The sequence below is a fragment of the Myodes glareolus genome, chromosome 14, assembly GCF_982192425.1.
Source record: "Myodes glareolus chromosome 14, mMyoGla1.1, whole genome shotgun sequence".
NCBI lineage: Eukaryota > Metazoa > Chordata > Mammalia > Rodentia > Cricetidae > Myodes > Myodes glareolus.
The window spans coordinates 24,099,335-24,121,993 of record NC_142039.1 but is presented as its reverse complement, the minus strand read 5'-3'; the positions used below and the strand labels follow the sequence as shown (position 1 = coordinate 24,121,993).

Here is a 22,659-nt window from a genome sequence, read left to right as displayed (position 1 = left end):
AACAACTGTGTGATAAACAGCACCTTCAGAATCTGTGATCAGCAAGATGTTCTATTCAAAAGCTTCTGGGGACCTTTCCAGAGGTCAGTTCTAGGGTCCAGACACCCAGGAATGACATGAACCTTTTCGGAGACACAGAGGAAATAAAATATTTTCTTCTATGCATCATAAGGAGACAAATGAAGAACAAGCAGTTCCTTAAGCCGTGTTTCAGTGAGGACACAAATCCAGCCTCTTGGCCAAGGTTCATCTGTTGACCCCAGAGGCAGCAGCCTACAACTGGCAGTAGGACAATTGTAGAACACAGGGCAAAATGAATAGACATGGAATATGAAGATCATTTGTAGAGTCAAGTACCTATGGATTCTTGATTTCTGGGAGGGTCTTCCTGACACTTATGAGACCTGATAGAATTTGAAAGAAGGTTTTAACACATTCAGGAATGTGTACTAGATTCTGTTCTCTTTATTTATCTAGTTAGTTAACTGATTATCCCACTCTGATTTCCATCCTCCATCATTACTCTCTCCTTTTAGGATAATGGTTTACTCATAGTATTATTATTACCCAGAACCTAGAACAAGGGTAAACCCTGGTTGTGGGATATCCAAAAACCTACCACAATTCATCAGTGAAAGATGATTAATAGCACAAAGCAAAGGATGTAGGTTTGCTAACTATAGTGACACTGGGGAGAGCAATAGATAAAGCAGTCCAGTGACCCCCAAATCTGGCTTCTGGGTACTGACATAAGCTTTAGGTTTAAACAGAGGAAGAGCTGGGGCTGTTGGTAAAGGTAGATGTTTTAAATAGTCTTGATCAAAGTGTGGCTGTTTGATTATTACATTAGTTTTGTTTCAGCGAGGCTTTGAAGGAATCATCATTGTTATCACTTATGGAATGCTGTTCATTGTGGCTATTGCTGATCTACAGTGAGACACCAGCACAGATAACAGCCCTCATTTGGAGGAAGATAATTCCGGGAGGCTTGCTGTTACTTGTTGTTGAGTTTACCTCTTTGTCATAAAGGTGTTTACTCACGGAATACAAGGTGACTACAGGTTTAGGACAATGACCAGAGACCTTTAGGTGGTTTGGGGAGTCTGACGAGATTTTAAGGGCTGACAATAACATGCCTTTGTCACTGTTATCTCTAGCACTATGGAAACAGAACACATTTTTGTAAGTTTTTGATTTTATTGATGAGAGAATCTATGAGGCCTCAAAGGGGAGAATGTGAAGAAGGTTTTATTAAGATTAGATTAAACAACAGGGTAAGTAGACAGGAGAATTCAGCACTTGTTAGGAAAAGGGAGAAGGATAGAGGGAGGAGAAGGAGGACAGCAAGGTATACTTTAAATAGAATCTATAGGTAAATGACACTCCTTACTGTACAAGGTAGACACAATGAACAAAGAAAGAACTGGATACTCAGGGTTTCTCTTATGTATAAGAAAGCTGTTTCTCTTAGTCTATTTGCTTTTAATACTAGTTTTTACAACATTAAGCTCTTCAGCATGCATATATTTGTATTGAGACTATTTCCACAAACTCCCTTTCTCCTTGTTTTCATTGCTCTTTCTCTCATAAGTCTCCTTTGTCTTCCTGAATGTTTTACTTCAATATCATTCCACAGATAGATATAGACACATATGGAAATGGTTTAATATAGAATGTAATCACCAATGAAAGAAAGCATTCGGTATTTGTATCTGAGATTATTAACTGTAGCAGTGGATTATTATGAAACTATTTTTTACAATCTAAGAGAGTGGAATTTTTTCTGGACCTCATTTGGCTAATTTTTATTTATCTTTGGTTAATAACAAATCTTGAGGTCTCTTAAGACTTAATGACTGTTAGTCCTGTGTACTTACACTGTTTGCTTATCCTGCCTTTAAGAGACTAATGTGAGAACCAACCTTACTTGTCTTGTATTTCTCAGATAATCTATAGTTTATACCCTAAACTAATTTTTAGCTGTAATCTTAAATTTTGTCCTTTCCCATTCCCCTTTCACAGAGTAATTCACGCATTCTGAGAGTCATTTGCTGAAAGAAAACAAAAATAGAGAGATTGAGAGCAATCTTCTAAAATAAATATCAACAATAAACGTTGAGCACAACATGTAGATTTTCTTTAGTAAACAATGATGTTTGAGAACTGTTTATAAACTGGGTCAGTAGCAACTGAAGTATGAAAATCCTTTTCACTCTGGCTGTCTCCTGAGGTCAGGATATGCTGATGATGTTCTGCTCCTTCTTTGTAATTATGAGGACCACCTGGGAAGAGGTGTTAATCCAAGCTAGTGACAGGGCTTCAGAGGTGACTTTAGTCCTGCTACCCTGGAAACAGGATGCTAATGAACTTCCACTCAGTTTACCTGGGGAGATAAATGCTGTTTAGAAAATAAATGCAGGTAATCTTCAGGATTTGAATGAACCCTGAGACACCCTTCTGATATTGCTGTGTGGAGGGTGTCTCAATTATTCCTGTGCCTTCATGCTGGTCCAGAGAGATAGTTTATGTTGGGGTTGGACCCTGACATAGAACTTATTAAAGAAGTAAATAGAGAAAATCTGAATTTTGAGTGAAACTTTAACACATGGAATAAGAAAATTAGACAACTAAGTTGAAGGTGAATACTCCAAAGAAATTTTGTTATCTGTGTGCTTGGGTGTAATGGATTTGCTGCGGGTTCCAGCAGCTTCCTGCAGGGTCGAGACCACATGGCAGGTCCACAAACCAAGGTGGCTGGTCCCTAGCCATGTGGCAGCTGGCTAGTCCCTGGCAAGTGATATGGGCAAGCGGCAGGTGGGAGGCACAGATGCTATGAGTCTCTATGACTGCTGGGGACCCGAAAGCAGCCAGTCCCAGAGACCACGTGGCAGGGAAGGTGGCTGGTCCCCAAGGGCAACGAAAAGATAGGCAGCAGGTGGGAGACACAGAGATAGACAGACCATACAGAGTGAAATTGGACATTTATTTGGTGTTATGGAGGGGAAAAAAAAGGGGAGAAGGGGAGAGGAAGAGAGAGAGAGAGAGAGAGAAAGGAAAGGGGGAAGGGGAGAAGTGGGCAGAGAGGCAGAAGCTACCTCTTCCAGAGAGGGACAAGAAGTCAGATAGTGGGGCTGAGTCTGCAAGCAGGAAGGGAGTAGACATGGCTTGTCTCTTAAAGAGACAGAACATTACATCGGGTACGGATATCAAGCTTTGTTTGAGAAAATTTATCAAGTATTTTTGTTAAGATTTATAAAACAAATAAAAGGTGAGAAAATTAACTAAGGTTCTGTATCAGAATTCATGTTTAGAAATGAGCACCCTGATGATAGCTGCATCTTATAAAGTAAGTCTGGTGTAATTATCAGGGGCAGAATGTCAAAGCTAGCTTTTTTGTTTAGGGGCTGAAAATCAAATATCTTTTAATACATAAGCTTTCTGGGTATGTTTGTTGTAGAAACATGAAGGTGAAAGACCCCCAATATGGGGAGACTCTCACTCAAGTCTCGGGGTAACACTACCCCCCCCCCCCCCCCAGTAACTCAGGAGAGACCATCCTTGCTGCAATCACATGAGGTTTAATTGACGGGAAGATGGGAACCAGTGCCCTGGGGCCGAGAGTCATAACCCACGCAGGGGAAGAGTTCGACCCCGAGTAGCTGAGAGAAGGGGTTTTTAAGGGAAGAAACCACAGCCCAGGAAACCGAAAGGGGTGGATAGGACATCATAGAAAATTCCAAAAATATCAATGATAATCACAAGGGGGCAGCTCCCTGTTTCTCAAGATTATTCTCACGATTACAATTTAACTTTATCTTCAGCTAGTTCCTGAAACTGAACCGGCTAATCCTAGATTTCTGATTCTTCCCTCTCTGCTTAGATTTTTGGCTCTATTTTTTCCTGTTAGGGGAATCTGGATTTATCCAGGTCTTTCAAAGGGATTATAAGAAAGGCCATGGACTAACTCCAACCTTGGAGCCTTTGCTTGGCCCTGCCTATCTTGACAGAAATAAATAGTGTTGGAGTTTTGCCTTTTATTTAGTTCAGGTTACCGAAGAAGGAGAGACAAGAGTCAGACTTCTTGGGCTGTGGACACCATGGATTGCAAACATTCAGTGAAGCTGAATGATGGAAACTTGATGCCAGTGCTTGGATTTGGCACGTTTGCTCCAAATGAAGTAAGTGGGCCTCTTGGGAACTAAAGCATTAGATATCAGCTATCCTGGAAGTATATTCAGAAGGCAGGAGACCTGTACCTGGTGAATGATTCACCTGGGCTTCCCTTTCCCTGTTTACAATTTACTTCTGTTCATGTTTGAGGATGAGTATTGGTACTTGGTGAGATACCAAGATGTTAGGTCTGTAGATTTGGAGGTTAAGGATTTTGTAGGCAGATTATGTCATTATTGTTATTAACATTGTTTCCTGACAAATCTCAATGCTTACTATATATTTAAGTACTTACATCTGTAAGTATAATGAATCCTTGATATAAGTATTCTTAGGAATTTTTAAGTTTTTATCAGCTAAAGCTCAGGTTTCTTCTGCATTCTAGTCTTGGTTAGAAATCCCTGTGGGCAATGGATACAAGAGAAAATGGCTAACAGTAGGCACATTGGACTGCAGCTTTGGTATGAGTTTTTTGGAAGAAGATGTATTTGTTAAAGAATATCAACTATTTGAACAGGTTTTAAAATTTCATACAGGTACACAACATGTTTCGATCTTATCCACTACTCATTCCATATTTTCAACTACTCTCAGACTCTCACTTCTCTTTCCCAACTTCATTTCTTTTCCCAACTTCCTCTTCCTCTTCTTCTTCTCATTCTCCTTCTCCTCCTTCTCTCTCTCTCTTTAAATAACCCACTAAAATCATTAATACTGACTATATGCACTTGAATATATGAGGTCATCCACATGAACATGGCCAGCCTAGTTATGGTCACATGTCTGAAGTGAATGGATTTTCTATTTCCCAAAAGTCATTAACTTTCAGTAGCAGTTTTTCAGAGTGTGTGTGTGTGGAGGGGGGGTAGGGAGACAAGGTCTTGTCAACCCATTTTCAGTCCACATTACAGTGTTGACTGGATTGATATTGTGCAGGGTTTCTGCAGACAATGACAGCTGCTATCAGCTCATGAATACAAGCAGTTCCATTCCATACAGAAGATACTGTTGTGCAGCAATTTTCTTATTTCATGATCTCTGTTTCTTACACTCTTTCTTCCTCCTCTTCCTTGTCATTCCCTTAGCCTCTTGAGAAAGGCTATTCATTCTTGAGCTATAGAATTCCCATTTATTCCTTAGCCCTTCATGAACACCTGTTCTCTGGTCACAAACAGTTGTGGGTCCTGGTATTAGTCATTGTCTATGGCAAAAAAAAAAATCTTCTTTGATGAAGACCGAGAAATGCACTAATCTATGAGCATAAAGATAAACATTTACAATATAAGTCCAACTTTTAAAAAATGTCTCTGAGAATCCACAATAATTCCATTGATAAGTTAGTGTTGAAGACTTGCAAAATATAAAGTAACAAGGGGAGTGGGATCGCACTTCTTACCAAACTCATTATGTACCCATCCAATAAGTCACTGTAGTGAATTGAAAGTGTCTAATGCTAGTCACAGGTAATAGAAGCATTGGGTGGCTTGGGAAGGAGTGTCTCCAAATGACAGGGATCAGTATATTCAATGTTGGTGGAAGAATGACAAGGTATTAGTATTGAACAGAAACAGTTTGTTTTAACTGACATTTGTTACTGTAGTTAAAGACAGCACTGTGTCTTAGGAAACAAAACAAAATCATTCTTTTCATAATGTTTTCACTTGTAAAAGTAAATGTAATACATGCCATTGAGAAATAGAAACGAACAAACAGAAGCTTCTTTTACAAACTAGTACAATTTTTTTTTTCTGAATGTGATTCTTACTCAATAAATGACCTCCCTATGGGGTCACTGCTGGAACAAAAGCCTGTTCCATTGTACGCTTTGTGATTTTGTTTATCTAGCTAAGTATTCTGGGGGCAACACAAACACAGGATATCTGATTAAATCATTAAATTATACACTGATTGAAATTTGAGGAAATTTTATAAATATTATTATCCTGACTTTGGCGCCCGACAGCAGCTTACTAAGGTGTGGTCCTTTTCCTGGTAGCAATAACTGGTCAGAAGAGTAGTTAGCTCTCTGGGCATCTGCTACATCTAGATACTCTCACTGTGGATTTCTGGATATGAACTTAGCATCCTACCCTTCAATCTCCCTAGTTCTGATGCAGACCAAGGGACATACTCATGTAAGCTTCCTGCATGCAACATTAGTGGATCAATTTTTTTCAGTAAGAATAAGCATTAAAATCAATAAACTAGTATTTAAACTAAAAAGGACTAACACACATTTTACTTGTCTGGAGTATCATCTATGATGGCTATACTTCTGGTTATGAATGAGTGATTTATTAAATATATGGAAGAAAAGTGAAAGTAGAAATTATGAGGGGCAAACAGAGAAATGCAGAAGATATATATAGCAAAACAATAAATCAGGTGCTGAAAAACCCCATTGAAGTAACCAGACGGAATTTTCCAGTTAAATGTACATCCTGGGCAGAGTGAAGTATCTCCTTGGGTGAGGGTTCCAAGTAACTGAAAAAAATAGCATCAGAAAGAGTTGACATCATCAAATTTGGATGCTCACTGCATCCAGCAAGAACTAACTGGGAAAATTGAGGCAGTAAATTGGAGTTCCATATTTAACTCTCTCCCCCTATGAATGAGCTTCCTGTGGGACAACCTTCTTCTTCTTCTTCTTCTTCTTCTTCTTCTTCTTCTTCTTCTTCTTCTTCTTCTTCTTCTTCTTCTTCTTCTTCTTCTTCTTCTTCTTCTTCTCATCCTCCTCCTCCTTCCCCCCTCCTCCTCTTCCTTCTCTTCCTCCTCTTTCTCATCCTCCTTCTCCTCCTTCACCATCTCCTTCTGCTGTTTCTGCTGCCTCTCCTCCTCTTCCCCTTCCTCATGCTGTAGCCTTCTCATATCACAAGATAAATAACAATCACCTCTGTTGGGAATGATTAATATTCTGTTTTTAAGGCATGTTTTCAATACTGTTAGCTGATTGAGAATTTATTTTCCCTGGTACAAAGCCAGAGGGTCAACCTGACCCAGAGCATAGAGTTTTCGAGGAAAACTGACATAAACATGCTTGGGTCTGAAGTTAGTGGAGAGGAAAATCTGCTTCCAGAGTCAGCTTCTCAATGAGATTTAGCAGCCTATGACAATTCACCAACATTGTATACAATATATATTTATGCATATGCATATTAAAGCAATCCTGGTAAATTCTGTCACTCTTACTTGATAACTAACCAGTTTAGTGTTCATGATCAAGCTTCTAATTGTCTTTAAAGTTCATCCTGGGAATTATAGGAATCTGAAAATGCTATACATCCATTTCTGTGTGGCTTTCACAACAAAATAGAAGTATTTGAAGCATAGTTGAAAAGCTGTTAAGATGAGAGTAATGAGGAGGAGGATGATAATAATGTTGATTAAAACAAGGTCTCATGGAGTTTGTGCTGACTTATTATGTAGATGAGGATGAATTTGACCTTCTGAATTTCCTGCCTCTCCATCTCCCAAGTGCTAGGATTGTAGGTGTGAGCTATCTCATCCACTTCTCATACTTTCTTTTGTAAAGACTGTCTCCTTCACTTCTTCCAGAAACCTCATGGAGGAAGGGAAGCCAGTTTGTTCATGGAAAAATGCCTAGTACTCCAGAGCCTAACATAGTGTTGGGCTAGAAGGCAGCACTCAGTAAAATGCTTACTGCATAAATGCTGAATGCAGAGACCTACAAAATGAAGGGAACAAAAGAATCTTGAGTAAACTGAAGAATTATTTGGGCATAATTGAGAGCAATGGGAAATAGGAACTAATTTTCATTCATCACTTCACAAATATCTATATATATGCACACCTGTCCTATATATTGAGTGCCTTAGAATTTTTCTCCCTGTATGCTGCTTTCCTGCTAGCTAGTTTCTTCCAACTAATCTTTATTGAATGAAACTTGCATTGACATGCTTTATAAGAATTCCACATCACTAATTTATTCAGTCAAGATTTAGAAGTTAATCCTTCTGTAGTCTGTGTCTCCAGATAGATTGTAAATCTATTATCAAGGTTGTATCATCAAACAAGGTGAGCCATAGGGCTGGCTGCAACTCACAAAAAAATGTGATGAATATATAAACGACTTTTATTTCCTGAATTTGTAACACCTCCAACTTTTCCTACTCTTGTCTTATAGATTCAAAAGAGCAAGGCAAATGAGGCCACCAAAATAGCCATTGATGTAGGTTTCCGTCACATAGATGCTGCATACTTCTACCAAAATGAGGAAGAAGTTGGACCAGCTCTCCAAGACAAGATGGCTGATGGAACTGTGAAGAGAGAGGATTTATTCTACACCACCAAGGTGAGCACTTGTGGCCAGAATGGCTGAAAGCCACTGTCAACTGAAATATGTTAATAAGGAAGAAGACACCACCCCCTTGGTCTCAGATTGAATCATAGCTTTATTGCAAAGACACATTATAGAAACATAGAGAATAGGACCAACAAGATGACTCAGTGGAAAAAGATACAGTCTGTCATGGCTCTTAACCTCTTATCCCTGGCAAGTACATGGTAGAAAAGAAATGATTCCTGATATGCTGTTATCCTATTTCTACATGTGTGGTATCCATCTACATGCTCGCTCTCTCTCTCTCTCTCTTTCTCTCTCTCTCTCTCTCTTTCTCTCTCTCTCTCTCTAACATACAAGCACACACACACACAAAACTATAAATAAAAAATTAAAAAATAAAGTTCTTGTTTTGGCCCTAAAGTATCGTAAATGTGGGATACAGATACTCAGTATCTCTGAATATCAGACATTGTCTATATATGAAGTAAGGACACAGTTCTGTTGGATAATCTGACCTCTCTGGGCCACAAGAAAATAATTCTTCAGTAGATTCTCAAGTTAGGTTGAGAATATTGTTTTATTGAGAAATCTCTACTGGATGGACTGATGTTTGTAACGTTTCCTCAGGTGGGAAGGCAGTCTTCCAGTGTGATTCCATCTGAGCTGAGGTCTCTACAGATGTCTCCTACTTACGTTTACATTGGTGACAGCTTGTTTTTAGATGGGATCTCCTAGAATTGGTTCTGGATAGGCTAAGAACAGTAAATTCTCTGTCAACTTTACTGCTGTTTGTTCAGTTACTTGGAAGCGTCACCAGGAGGATACATCACTCTGCCCTGGATGGACTTTTAACTGGGAAATTTCATCTGGCTACCTAAATAGGGCTTTCTACTAAGATGTTTCTCAGCCCCCTGATTTATTGTTTTGCTATATAGCTTCTATATCTTCTCTCTATTTGTCCCACATCCAACTCACCATTTATTGACTCTTTTGAGACCAAAACTTCTAGTTCTTAAAACACTGAAATTGATTGTTTCCTAAATTCTGCTCATTCTCCTGACATTGTCATCATTCAAGTAAATCTCAGTATTCTATTGAGGATGTGATCTATGATAAATAACATAAATTAGAGTAGTGTTCTGCAGAGTTTCTGGGAAAAGTTGGGTGAGGCAAAAATCATGATACAAATTGTATAAAAAATTTTAATAAAAAAACATAAAAACTTAGCCCAAGATGCTCTTAGCTTAGCTGAGACCACCAGAACACATCTCAATCATTTCACCACAATGTGTAATTCTGTTTGGAAACTGTAGATTTGGTCGACTTTCCTTAGACCAGAGTTGGTTCATCAGTGCCTGGAGAGATCACTGAAGAAACTTGGGCTGGATTATGTAGATCTCTGCCTTATTCATGCACCAATTGCTATGAAGGTAATTTCATATTTTTATTCCCTAGATATGTTATTTCAGACCAATGAGATTTTTTTTCTGGGTTTTTACTGTGCATGATACATCAATCTGAGATGAACAGAATGGATAAGTGATTAAGATACTGCATGACAGCTGAGAGAGGACACAGGCAAGATTTCTTAAAATGCTCATCCTCCAGTCTTCAGGAAGGTTGAAGTTCAATGACTTCACTCCCTTCTATCATCAGCATGACCTGGTTGTGGAGTCTTCTGGGACTCCAGAGGGAGTCTCCATCTCCTCATGGCATGTTCTTGCCTATGTCTATCTCTCACTTTAGGACACAGGACTATATTTGGTTAACCAACATCTGGGCATCTTTGGGTCTCATGGCTTCATTTTTTTTTAGTATGGTACATGTTTGCTGATCACATCGGATAAACTCATTGACTCAGAATTGAGTCATCATAAAGTAGAACAGAAGCTCATGATCAATAGCAAAAGTCCCATCCTTTACACTATTCTGTCATTGGGATATGGAAATTCCAATGGGAAGAGCCCTCATAGTTGGTGAGATTCAGTGCTTCATGAGGGTCCCAAGGAAGAAAAGTGTTGGCAATCAAGGGTAAAATATTCTGGGATAATCTATTAGATAATTTCACTTTTTTCTCCATAGTCTCACCTTAAAGACATATGTACACACATGTATGTGCACACACTCTCACACACAGAGTGAATGTTGGATGAGGAAGCTCATTTGTCACTAGAAATTGACTATTAGAGAAAGTTTTGTTAACTTTGCTTTTCTCTCTGCATTCTAGCCTGGAGATGAACTCCTGCCAAAGGATGCCAGTGGAAAAATTATTTTAGATGTAGTGGACATTTGTGATACATGGGAGGTATGCACCGCTGTAGGCAATAAGCACTGTGTGACAAGAGAGGTAGCAATTAATACAGAATTAGAAAAGATGGATTTTGTTTCATTAACTGACAAGTCTAAGGCATATCATAATGCCTAGTCCTATAGTACCTTACTATTCTGTGTTCAGTTGATATCTCTGGGAGGCCTGCTCATTCCTGTAGGGCAACAGATGAGGAGTTGATAAGGGTGAGAGAGGAGGCAAGGAGGAGGTATGGGAGGAGGGGGGGAAATGTGCCTGGGATATAATACATGAGAAAAGAAAAAAATACAACAGCAACAACCACTGCCATCCCTTCTCTGTCTTTCTGTAATCTCATCTGTAGAGGAAGAGTTGAGAGGGGCTGAGTTTAATTTTTAATCTCAGCTATGATTTGAGATAGACATTTCTTTGCCTCCTAGATTCCATTAACAATATAAGCCATATAAAGGGTATTAACTGAAAGAGACTCAAGAAAGGTTACAATACTATTCTGGGACAGATAAACATGCCTTTGGAGAAGTGTAATCTGCCTTAGCACAGAGCAGGCTGTGATAGAAAATGAATCTTGCCACTATATACTCTATCCTGTATACAGTTTTTCAACATTAAAGAGAAAAAGTAACAATACATTGTACCTAGCATAAGATCCTAGAATTCTTTGTCTTTGACTATGATGGTATTTATTGAAGAACCATTATAATGCTGGCATTAAAACAAATGACACTGAAGATGGCGGGGAAGGTAAGGGGAGACTTATATGTTCTTGCTGTTCTCAATGTGCATGTAATTGAATGAGCAGACAAATATGTATTCCCTGAAGGTGAGTGCCTTAGGTAAGGCTGTATTCAAGTGTCAAACTTGTTTTGAAATTGTAACCAAAATTATGTAAGTAAATGAAGTTATGATGTAAACAACTGAAATTATTATGTAAGTGTACTAATAAGCACAAGGAGAATCTCCAAAGGGCAGAGTACAAACAGGACTAACTACATACTTTCTTCCTCTCAGGCACTGGAGAAGTGTAAAGACTTAGGTTTAACCAAGTCCATCGGGGTGTCCAATTTCAACCACAAACAGCTGGAATTGATTCTGAACAAACCAGGGCTAAAGTACAAGCCCGTTTGCAATCAGGTGAGCTCTAGTTCACCTGGGCCGTGCCTTACCTTCTGTTCTTCACAAACTTCTTCCTTACATGATACTCCCCAAATCTCTGTTTCAAACCAGCTATTTAGGTTCTAGCTATGTTCCCTGAAACAGGAAATATCCATGATGGCTCAGGTTGGCTAGAGTGGGAAGAACAAGACAGGGGAAAGGCAGTTTGATTGACTGAAATCACAACTCTTAGATGGAATACCATTCATTGCTCAGTAACACTCACAATGTGTGCTGTACTGAAAATCATATAAAATCTAAAAAAAACTTGATTGAAATGAAGCATAGCAAAATTATCTTGCTGCTGTATTGTACTCGTGACACCCTAGATAATTTGTGGTGGTTTCTTTCCTAAATTTAGAATGAAAAAAATTTTAATAACTTTCAAAGACTTTTAACCTTTGCAGAATTTAGAACTACAAATGCACTGAGAATTGTGTTTGAACAACTTCCTTCACGTACGCCCATCAACACACTCAAGCAATAATTTCTCTTCTCTACAAATTTGTCATATACATACTATTTGAAGTTTTGAGGCAGGCATCATATAGTTTTAGCTCATATTTTAAAAATACATATTTTAAAATATTTAACAATACTTGAACACTGTTAAACACCTACACTTTCGACAAAGATCGGTATCACTAAAAATCTTGAGTGTCAAAGTATGACCACGTCTTTTTATTTTCATAGTACTTGGGAGTGAACCAGAGGCCTCACACACAGTAGGCAAATGCTCTAACACTCAGTTTTAGCTAGTGGTCTTTAATAAATAATTTTGAGGTAGACTCTCACTGAATGATCTAGTTGACCTTGAAATTTTAATCTTGCTGCCTTACTCTCCCTAGTAGCTAAGTGTTTGTCACTATACCCTGCTACACATTGTTTTATTTTGTATTTATTTATTATTTGTTTTAAGACAGGTTTTTTTATTCTTTTTATTGAGCTTTATTTTTCTCTGCTCCCCTCTCTTCTTTCCCACTCCCTCTTCAGACCTCTCCCATAATTTCCACACTCCCAATTTACTCAGGAGGTCTTGTCTTTTTCTACTTTCTATGCAGATTACATCCATGTATGTTTTTCTTTCAGTCCTCATTGTGGTCTAGGTTTTCTGAGGTTGTGAATTGTAGGCTTCTTTTCTTTGCTTTATGTCTAAAATCCACTTATGAGTGAGTACATGTTATATTTGTCCTTCTGGGTCTGGGTGTACTTCAATCAACCATCAATGGATCTGATGCTTTCTAGATCCATTCATTTGCCTGCAAATTTCAAGATGTCATTATTTTTTTCTGCTGTGTAGTATTCCATTGTATAAATGTACCACATTTTCTTTGTCCATTCTTGATTGATAGACATTTAGATTGTTTCCAGTCTCTGGGTATGACAAATAATGCATTTATAAACATAGTTGAGCACATATCCTTGTGGTATAATCGAGCATCCTTTGGGTATATACCTAAAAGTGATATTGCTGGGTCTTGAGGTAGATTGTTTCCTAATTTTGAGAAATCATCATACTGATTTCCATTGAGGCTCTATCAGTTTGCACTCCTACCACCAATGGAGGAGTGTTCCATTTACCCCGCAATCTCTTCAGCATAAGCTGTCATCAATGTTTTTGGTCTTATCATTCTTATGGGTCATTGCGCATTTATATGATGGAATCTCAGAGTTGTTTGGATTTGTGTTTCTCTGATAGCTAAGAATATTGAGCATTGCCTTACGTGCCTTTCAGCAATTTTAAACTCATTTTTTGAGAGTTCTCTGTTTACTTTAGAGAGGGTATTCTTGTGTAGCTTTATAGTCTATCTTTGAACTTGTTCTGTGGTCCAGAATGGCCTTGAACTCACAGAGATCTGCCTGCCTCTCTCTCTTGGGTGCTGGAATAAAAGGCAAGTATCCCACTACTCTGCTATCCCCCCATACCACACCTAGCTGGGGTTTTGTTTGTTTGTTTGGTTGGTTGGTTTTTTGTTTTTTTGTTTGTTTTTTTTTTTTTTGAGCAAATTGATTCAAAGTAGGGAGGTAAAATGCCCAAACATTGCCACTGGGTGGTGTGCCTATGAAGTTTTTCTTGAAATCAGTTGATATGTGCTCTTGCGTTCATATCCCCTTTCCATCCTTCCTTCTCCATTTCCCTTCTCGCTGTCCTTTGTTCTCACTCTCTTTCTCTTTTGATCTGTTTATAAAAGAAATCAAGCAATTTATCCTGTTAAAGTTCCCCACATGATAGGGAAATTAGTCACTGATCATTGTGATAGTTTGGTAGGTTGCTTTTGAATTTCTTATACATTGAGGATAAGAGCAAAAGGCTTGATAACAGAAGACCAAGGTCATGTGAGTCCCTGAAGGTTAAAAGGCATGAATTCTCCCCATCCAGGGCAGCCACTCTTCTTTATCTTTCTCCCCTCCTTTGTTCCCCTTGGACATCTGGTCCTTCTACAAGGCTGCTACTTAAGTCAGTATACAAGTAGATCTTCCCTTCAGGTACTTTTAAAATCTTGACCTTTTTGGCTCATACATTCTAATACCATTTTGTTTTGGAAATTTACAGGTAGAATGTCACCCGTATCTCAACCAGAGCAAACTTCTGGAGTTCTGCAAGTCCAAAGACATTGTTCTAGTTGCCCACAGTGCCCTGGGATCCCACAGAGACCCAAACTGGTAATGAGACCTTTGGACTTTATTTCCTTATGTCAATAATTCCATGTTGACAAACATTAACTTTTAACCTTGTGGAAAAGTTCAACTATGAAGAAACAATTTCAACAGTGCAGGAGTTCCTATGTACCTGGGTTGAACTTCATTCTCTCTAGTGGTTTTTTATTCTTGCTTTATCTGTCTACCTGTTTGTAGCACTAATAAGCATAGTTCTAAAAATAGATTTTAAGGCCCAGTTTACAGAGATTAGACCACGTATATCCTAGCCATGTCATTTTGAAACATAGGTGGAATGTAAAACCCACATTCATATCATTTCTAGAAACTTCCTTATTTATACAATATTTAATGTTTAATTTAGGAGGGGCTTAGAACCATCTTCTCTCATAATATCATCTATGTTATACAGAAACCCAAAAGAGAATTCTCGGAAGAAAACTGTCTTTCCAAGTGTTGATACTGAGTTGCAGGGTATCGAAGATGTTATAAGAGATTTTTCAAAGGATATATGCAGCTGAATTCATGAACTTATAGTTGTATGTGCATTGATATGTTAAAATTCCATAGGCTTATGAAAATAGTACTGCTATTACATTTATCAGTGAATTCTGAGTTCTGTTTGTAAACTCAGAAACAATAGATTTGCATATTTTTTTTTCTTCTCTTTCTTGTTCTTTTTGGTTAACTTCACACTTGACACATGCCTAGACCTATCTGGTAGGAGAAGGAAATTATAACTAAAAAAAAATTGTCTCCATAAGATTGGCAAATTAGCAAGGCTGTGTGGTATTGTCTTTATTAATAATTGGATGTGTGAGTGGAGTCACCGTTGTGGTCAGGAGCTACATAAGAGAACAAGTTGAGCAAGGCAGTGGTCACCTTCCCCCATGGCCTCTGCTTCAGCTCCTGCTGTGAACTCCTTTGAGGGTGGACTGTGATGGGGAAGTATAAGATGAGATGAGCCCTCTCCTTTCCAGGCTGTGTTTGTCATGATGCTTTATCATTGCACTAGAAACCGTAACTAAGACAGAGCATGAGAAAGAAGACATTTTGATGACTGTCAACGACATTGTCTCTGGTCCTGAACTTTTAATAGAGTGTAACCTTATTTGTAAAACCTTGATTTTCTTAAGTGAAACAAAATAAAACAGACATTAATCAATAATAATAATAAATTGTTTTTGTATGCCTTTAAAGTTCTTATTACTTCTGAGACAGTTTCGCCACTTCTCAGACTATTAGATTTTGTACTGTTCATTTGCTCTAGAGAAGTTTTGCCTTTTTTATAGGAGTGCTGTATTTTTTGTTAAGGGTACTGGATTGAATTAGGATCATGCTGTATAGAGCAAACTGTCTTCAAACTCATGAACGGGGACCTCCTGTTTCAGTCTCCCAAGCACTAGGATTGCAGACTTACGCTCCGTGCCTGTCTGGAATTCACATGTCTATGCTTGTGTGGCCTGAGTCATCACAATTACCTGAGCTCATTAAAATTTTTAACAATTCTCCTGAATTCTTTCCTTCCTTCCTCTCCCTCCCTCTCCATCTCTCTGTCTTTTCTCTCTTTCTTGTCCTTCCTTTCTTTCTTTTCTTTTCCTTTCCATACTTTTAGTTATCAATTAATGGTAGCTTGAAATTATCAATGGGAATATTCTAGAAATATGCAATTCTTAATTTGAAATATCATATTATTCTAAGTAACTTGATGAAATCACATGCTGTCTGGGACAAGGATTTTCCTTTTTCAGTGTATCTTCAAATCTGCTCCATGTTTGCTAGTCACTTGTTCACTGTTTGGTTTATCAGGACAACCATCATAGCATGGCAGGGCTTGCGTTTAAGGAACTTTTAATTTACTTAATAAAGTCTCAAAAGCATAAGAATAGGAGTGCTTGAAACTTGGATAGGGCAAAAAGAGACACTTAATTCATTTGAAAATGGGCAAGTTCTCAGCTTCATGAAATTTAAGATCCGTGTTAAGAGTGAATCTTCTATCCTGAAACTGTCAAGAAGAAAAGGGAAATTCATGCTAGCTTTGTGTACCAACGAATATAAGATCCACTTATTCATCAAACATAAGTTGGAAAAAGTATCATTTCATATGTATACATATTTATAGTACACATTGGGATCAGTGCTATTCCCAGACCCTTTGAGGATAAAAGGGGGTTTCTGTATTTCTGCTATATTTTACTATATGGATACCTATCGTACACAGTATTTATCTTCCCATCTACTGATGGATAACTTAGTTGTTTATAATTGCTACGATGAAAAATAAATTGCTGTGAATACTAAAAAAATTCTGCTTTAATTATACTATATTATACTTCTCAAAGGTCTGAGAATATAGGTAAGGGGGCAACATATTCCAGATTTGTTATCTATGTGAGTGTATGTCTGAATTTTTTTCAGGATAAGCAGTGATAGCCCATACCTCCTGGGGGAACCTATCTTAAAGACCATTGCCAAGAAACACAACAGAACTCCAGGCCAGGTTGCCCTGCGCTACCAGCTACAGAGGGGTGTGGTGGTTTTGGCCAAGAGCTTCAATGAGAAGAGAATCAAAGAGAACTTCGAGGTAAAGGCCCAGGGATATTTCTCCAGAATGAGACCTTGGGAGCAATGGGAACACTTGCTATTTATTTGCTCCCATGCATTGCTGCCCCCACCACCACTTGTGTGATACAGACAGCAGCTTAAAAAGGCAGCAGAAAAATGCCTTCAGTAAAAACCTGGTTTTTCTCCATACTTGTTTTGCCTTTTACAATTTCTTTAACAAGCTGTATTGTATCTCAATCTCTTTAGTTGGTTGTGGGAGTCTTTTCAGATGGCATAGAACTTTAAATAAATTCATTTCTATTTTTTGTATTCTATGCTTTTCAAATTCCTGTTTGTACTAAGGACTATAATTTGTATTAAGATTAAATCCAAATATGACTACTTGCTGGCTAATTTACTGCACAATTCCAATACATTTTTTTTAACTTCCATAGTTCTGGCCATGGGTCTGTGTGTGTTTTCCCATTAACTTACAATTATTTAGTTATATACTGGCGTGCTTTCTGAGGTATGGGATGTTATATATGGCCATTTCCCCTTTAATCATTGGTGTTTCTCTATGAAGAAAAGGAGCTACATAAATTTATAGATTGACCATATGAAGAAATCAATGATTAAAAGTTATTCCTTTACTGCTTTCCTTTATGTGCACTAGCTAGTCTCTCCTATCAGTAAGTGGTTTTTCATTTGTTTTGTTTAGAATTCCATATGGTTAAAAATTTATCCTATATTTAATTTCTGTATGTATTTGTGTTTGAGGGCACACTCACCAGCACACAGCGTGTGGCCAGAGGATAACTTAAGGGAATTGTTTTTCTTCTTCTACCACTGCACCTCAGGGGTGGAACAAAGTGTCAACAAGCACTATCACCTGCAATATGGCAGCCATATTACTTAAAGAATGTATTTTTCAGAAGGACTTCTGGTGGATAGATAGATGGACAGCGTCTTGGTTTCTTTTCCTATTACTGTGATAAAATATCCCAGCAAAAGAAACACTAGGTAGAGAGGGTTTATTCTGAATCATACTTCAAGAATACAGTCTAATATTGCAGGGAAATTATAGTGGCAGGAGCCTGAAGGAGCTGGTCACATTGCATCCACAGTCAAATGTAGAGAAGGTTGAATGCACGCTCAGCACTTCTCTGCTGTGTGCAGTCCAAGATCCTCTGCTCACGGAATGATCCTACCCACAATCAGGATGGGTCTTCTCATATCAATTAGCATAACCAAGGTGATCCTACACAGGCATGCCCTATGACTCTTCTCACTGATGGTTCTAGATTCTGTCAAGGTGACTACTAACTTTAACCATCACAGATACTTTTAATAGATATAGATGATTAGACAAATATATTTAATTTTACATAATATAAATAAATATAAATTATGTATGTACGTATATATATGTATGTATGTATATATAATATCAGAAAGGTTCTTTTGATAAAAAAGAATAATGTTTGATACTGTTTGAGAAAATGAGATGATCAAGTGCTATGGTTGAACAGTTGACTAGGGGAAGATTTTCTTCAACTCAATCAAGTCTTGGAAAGGAGTTAAATTATGATCTGTGCTCGGAGAGGGCGGGGAATGAGTGTCAATTCAAAGCTGGATCAAACTCCAGGATAGCAAAGGAAGAAAAGCTCAAAATTTTGTTGAGACTAAATCTATCATTTCATCTAAATTTGAAAATTAATTCGGGAATTCTTTTTCCTTGCCTTTCTTAAGATTAGGGGTTGCTGAGTCTTTCTTTTGTGAAATGGTTCAAAGTAGGAAAGAAATGGGAAAGGAGGAGCCTGCCATATTCAGCCAAAAGTTCTGAGACCCAGGCCATCTGGAGACCAATTGTGAATAAAATTCTCCTCTTAAAGCCACCCTTGGTGCTATCACCCTTATATTTCCAGGTAGAGGGATGTTTCAATGGCTTATTTATTTATTTATTATTTTTAATTTTTTCTGAATCTGTCTTTCTTTCTAGGTGTTTGATTTTGAATTGACCCCAGAGGACATGAAAGTGATTGATGGCCTCAACAGAAATTTTCGATATATTAAATTGTCATTGTACGTAATGCCTCTAGATTGTTTATTTGCTTTTTGTAACATGGAGGTGAACCATGAAGGTGTTCTAGAGGATCTAGGAAATGTTCAGTTTAGCTAAGCATTGCTTTTTGAATGAGTGAATTTATATATATAAATAGTATAATATAATAAGTAGTGACAGATAGAAAGGTTGCAAACATATTAAATTGTACACTCAAGATATCCAGAAGTTTACTGAGACAGAAACTTTAAAACAACCAGTCTGAGTTCTCAATAGAGAGGGTCTCAAGCAGAGGACAGGGTCTACTCAGGAGAGATGTCTAGGTAAAAGGGCACACGACAGGAGAAAGGTTGTGTTAATAAGCTGAAAGCTAAAAACATCCAGCAAAATCCAACTGGAGATGTTGAGGTACTTCCTAATAGACAGTTTTGAGCAGAGAAGAGTGAGCCCTGAGGGTGAGGATTCCAAGTAGAACAAACCCCAGAAGAGAGAGATAACATTATCCAAATGGGTGCTTATAACATCCAGCAGAGACCTGGGAATACGACGATCTACCTATGACTGGTGGTGAGGAATTGAGGTTAAATTCAAGATTCAACAGAACCAGGGACTCTAGGATCTGCTGCTCAAAAATGCCTTTACTGGCATTCTGTGAAGTTTTCTTTATTATGGAAAGCTCAGAGTTCAAAGGAGGGAGAGAGGAATGATGGAAAACATTCAGAATACTTCTTATCAATAGAAGTGCTCAGGAGACAGGAGATCTCTTGACTGGAGGGGGTTCTTTGAATAATGTCTGTGAGCACACAAAGCTGCACAGCTAATAAGGGGAGGGGACACACCTTACCCTTGACATTCCTTGGCAGGTGGGAGGCATTCCCCTCTTGGGAGTACACAAAGTGCTATGGGAACAGAGGTCACACAGCAGGCCAGTATATTATTATATGCAGGTCACAGGGGAAGATGAGACAGTTCCCACGGCTGAACTTCCAGGTTCTTTTCCCATGGCAGGCAATTTACACTATGGAAACCTCTCGATGTTCTCAAAAGCATGATGTTTTCATTCTTGGACTGTTTTACTGTTTTCTTCATTCCCTGTCAGAGTTTTTTCAGAGGTGGGGGGATCCCAACCCTAGACAAGGGGCCTTGGAGGATACATAGAGACAAAAATACTTTGGGTTTTAAATGCAGGAAGTGGCAACTCTGTTTCCAGAGCCAGCTTTTCAATGAGCTGAAACAACACATGAGAGTATTTTAATACAGTGTCATTACGGAAGACACAACTGATTTTCAGAATAAGTTTGCAACAAAGAAAGGCATCCTTATGGACCTCAGAATAGAGAAATTCCTTCTGAAGTTCATGATATGTAGTGAGACTCAGGACAACCCCATTTCAAAACTGGCCAATCTGGGGCTATAGATTGGTTGGTTCTGTACTTCCCAAGCCTAAAAACAGGAATGATGGTCTAAACCATTATTCTTAGCCCCTAGGAGATAGAAACAGGAGGATGAGAAGTTTAAGGTCATCCTTGATACACAGTGAATTCATCTGAAACACAGAATACATGTGACCTTGTCCCCTCAATGGTCAAAGTTGCATCACTGTGAACTGATGTTAAAGAATACGGTTTGACATTCAGCCAAAACAAACGTCTTCAGGGTTCACCTGCCCGTTAGACTCAGAGAACAGATTACCTATGGTTCATGATATAGTAAGAGGCCCATGAAAATACTTTCTAATTAATATTTATTGTAATCCAAAGAAATAAAAGAGAATTCAATAATAATGAATGTACAGCTATGTATCAAGACTATTTTAATTTGTTTACACTAAAACCTATTCTAACTTTGTTCATACTAAAGCAGTATAATGTGTACTTTTAATAATCTTTGTGGAAGATGAACTCTCAAAGGTGATATGAATAAGTCCTAGGGAAAACATCAATCTCTTTCAGCTTCCTCCTCTCGGTGTCCAATGACATTTGCCCTGGGACAGTCCTTTTCCAAGCTACATCAAAGGTGTCCTTTGACCTCCACAAGCATGTCTTGGCACACAGACAATTATAATAAAATTCTAAGAAGAAAATAATGAAATCAGTTGATCCACAGCCTTAATTGCTGATGTATTCCATTGCATTTAGCAAGACAGAGTCCACTGAAGATTTTATGGATTCTCAAATCAAACTATCCTCATTTTGTCTATCAGAAGTGTGACTCATGAACAACCAGTGTTCCTTCTTCTCTTTCAGTGCGGTGGATCACCCTTACTATCCATTTTTAGAAGAATACTGAGCACAAGCTGTTAAACATTACAGAAACTTTCCTCTCTTCAGACAATGTGTATCTGTGTTGGATGGAGTGGTTGAGAAGCAGGATTCTTGCATCCATGTGTTTGTCAAATGTTACAAAAATCTCAAATGTTTTTCCTGATGATTAAAAAATAACACACAAATTACAGAGAGTTTCTAAAATAAAAAGAATTATTTGATGTAGCTTTCTTGATTTTTTTGTAATTTCATTGTTATTTACAAAATTAAAATAAATTTAAAGACACGAATCATATATTTTTAAAGTATATTGTTTTCAAATTATCAAATTTTACTCAAGAATTTTGAGCACTTTTCTGGTTGTACAGAATAGGTTTCATTAACTTATTTCTTAGTTCTCAAAACAGGTTTGGCAGTGGAATGCATTACATTCTTTTATTTCCTAGCAGAATTTGTTGAATATCTTTTTTTTCTCCAGGCACTTTTTTATATTATATTTAATTAGGAAAATTTAGACTATGTTTATATCTAAATATTTTTAAGTGGGGAGTTTTGTTTAGATAAATGGAGTAGGGGAAGAGAAAGGAAAGAGAGAGAGAGAAGGAGAGAGAAAAAGAGAGAGAGAGATGCAGAGAGAGAAAGAATATTTTTAGTATAAAAGTCTACTGGAAAAAGTAGGCTACTAACATAATAAAACCTGAAGTATTCAATGAGAAATGGGGAGGAGGTCGATTGGAGAAGGCTCAGCGGGTAAGAAAGTGTACTGTTTATGCAATGTGGTTCCTAGCACACATGTTGGCACTGTACAATTGCATGTAACTCTGCCCCCAGGACATCTAAGTCCATCGTTTGGCCTCTTTAGGCACATGTATTTATGTGCACTTATCTGTCCCCCAAAGACATACACATGATTAAAAAGCAAAAATAAGACTTAAAAAAGAAATCAATAAGCATCTTTTGGAAATTAATTCTTCTTGATCTCTTACATTTTTTCTTTTAGATTTTACTTTGTGATGTTTTATTTATTTTTTTGTTTTTTGTTTTCTTTGTTGTTTTCTATTTACTTATTTTGTTCTTTATATTTATTTTTTCTTAAAATCTGTTCTTTGAGAATTTTGTATGCATTTTGTTCATACTTGCTGTGGGACTATGGTCTTGTACCCTGTAAAGTTTTGTAAGTTGTACTGGTTTAATA

The 22,659-nt window shown here is 37.8% G+C and overlaps 1 protein-coding gene across 8 annotated transcripts in view; it reads left to right on the top strand.

Annotated features, from left to right (window-relative positions):
- The window catches only part of LOC125417261 (aldo-keto reductase family 1 member C15-like), a 31,174-nt gene extending 9,485 nt beyond the window's left edge, over positions 1–21,689 (top strand). For 6 of the 8 annotated variants that reach the window (XM_085699164.2, XM_085699165.2, XM_085699167.2 and 3 more), the window contains 9 exons: positions 4,043–4,178; positions 8,315–8,482; positions 9,787–9,903; positions 10,701–10,778; positions 11,790–11,912; positions 14,488–14,597; positions 17,010–17,175; positions 19,138–19,220; positions 21,447–21,689. In XM_085699164.2, coding sequence (XP_085555290.2) covers positions 4,043–4,178; positions 8,315–8,482; positions 9,787–9,903; positions 10,701–10,778; positions 11,790–11,912; positions 14,488–14,597; positions 17,010–17,175; positions 19,138–19,220; positions 21,447–21,489 — 1,024 coding nt within the window. In that variant the 3' untranslated portion in view covers positions 21,490–21,689. The remainder of the gene's footprint in view (positions 1–4,042; positions 4,179–8,314; positions 8,483–9,786; positions 9,904–10,700; positions 10,779–11,789; positions 11,913–14,487; positions 14,598–17,009; positions 17,176–19,137; positions 19,221–21,446) is intronic. The other 2 variants (XM_048460637.3, XM_085699168.2) reach the window with 2 other exon arrangements.
- Positions 21,690–22,659: the final 970 nt, after the last annotated feature.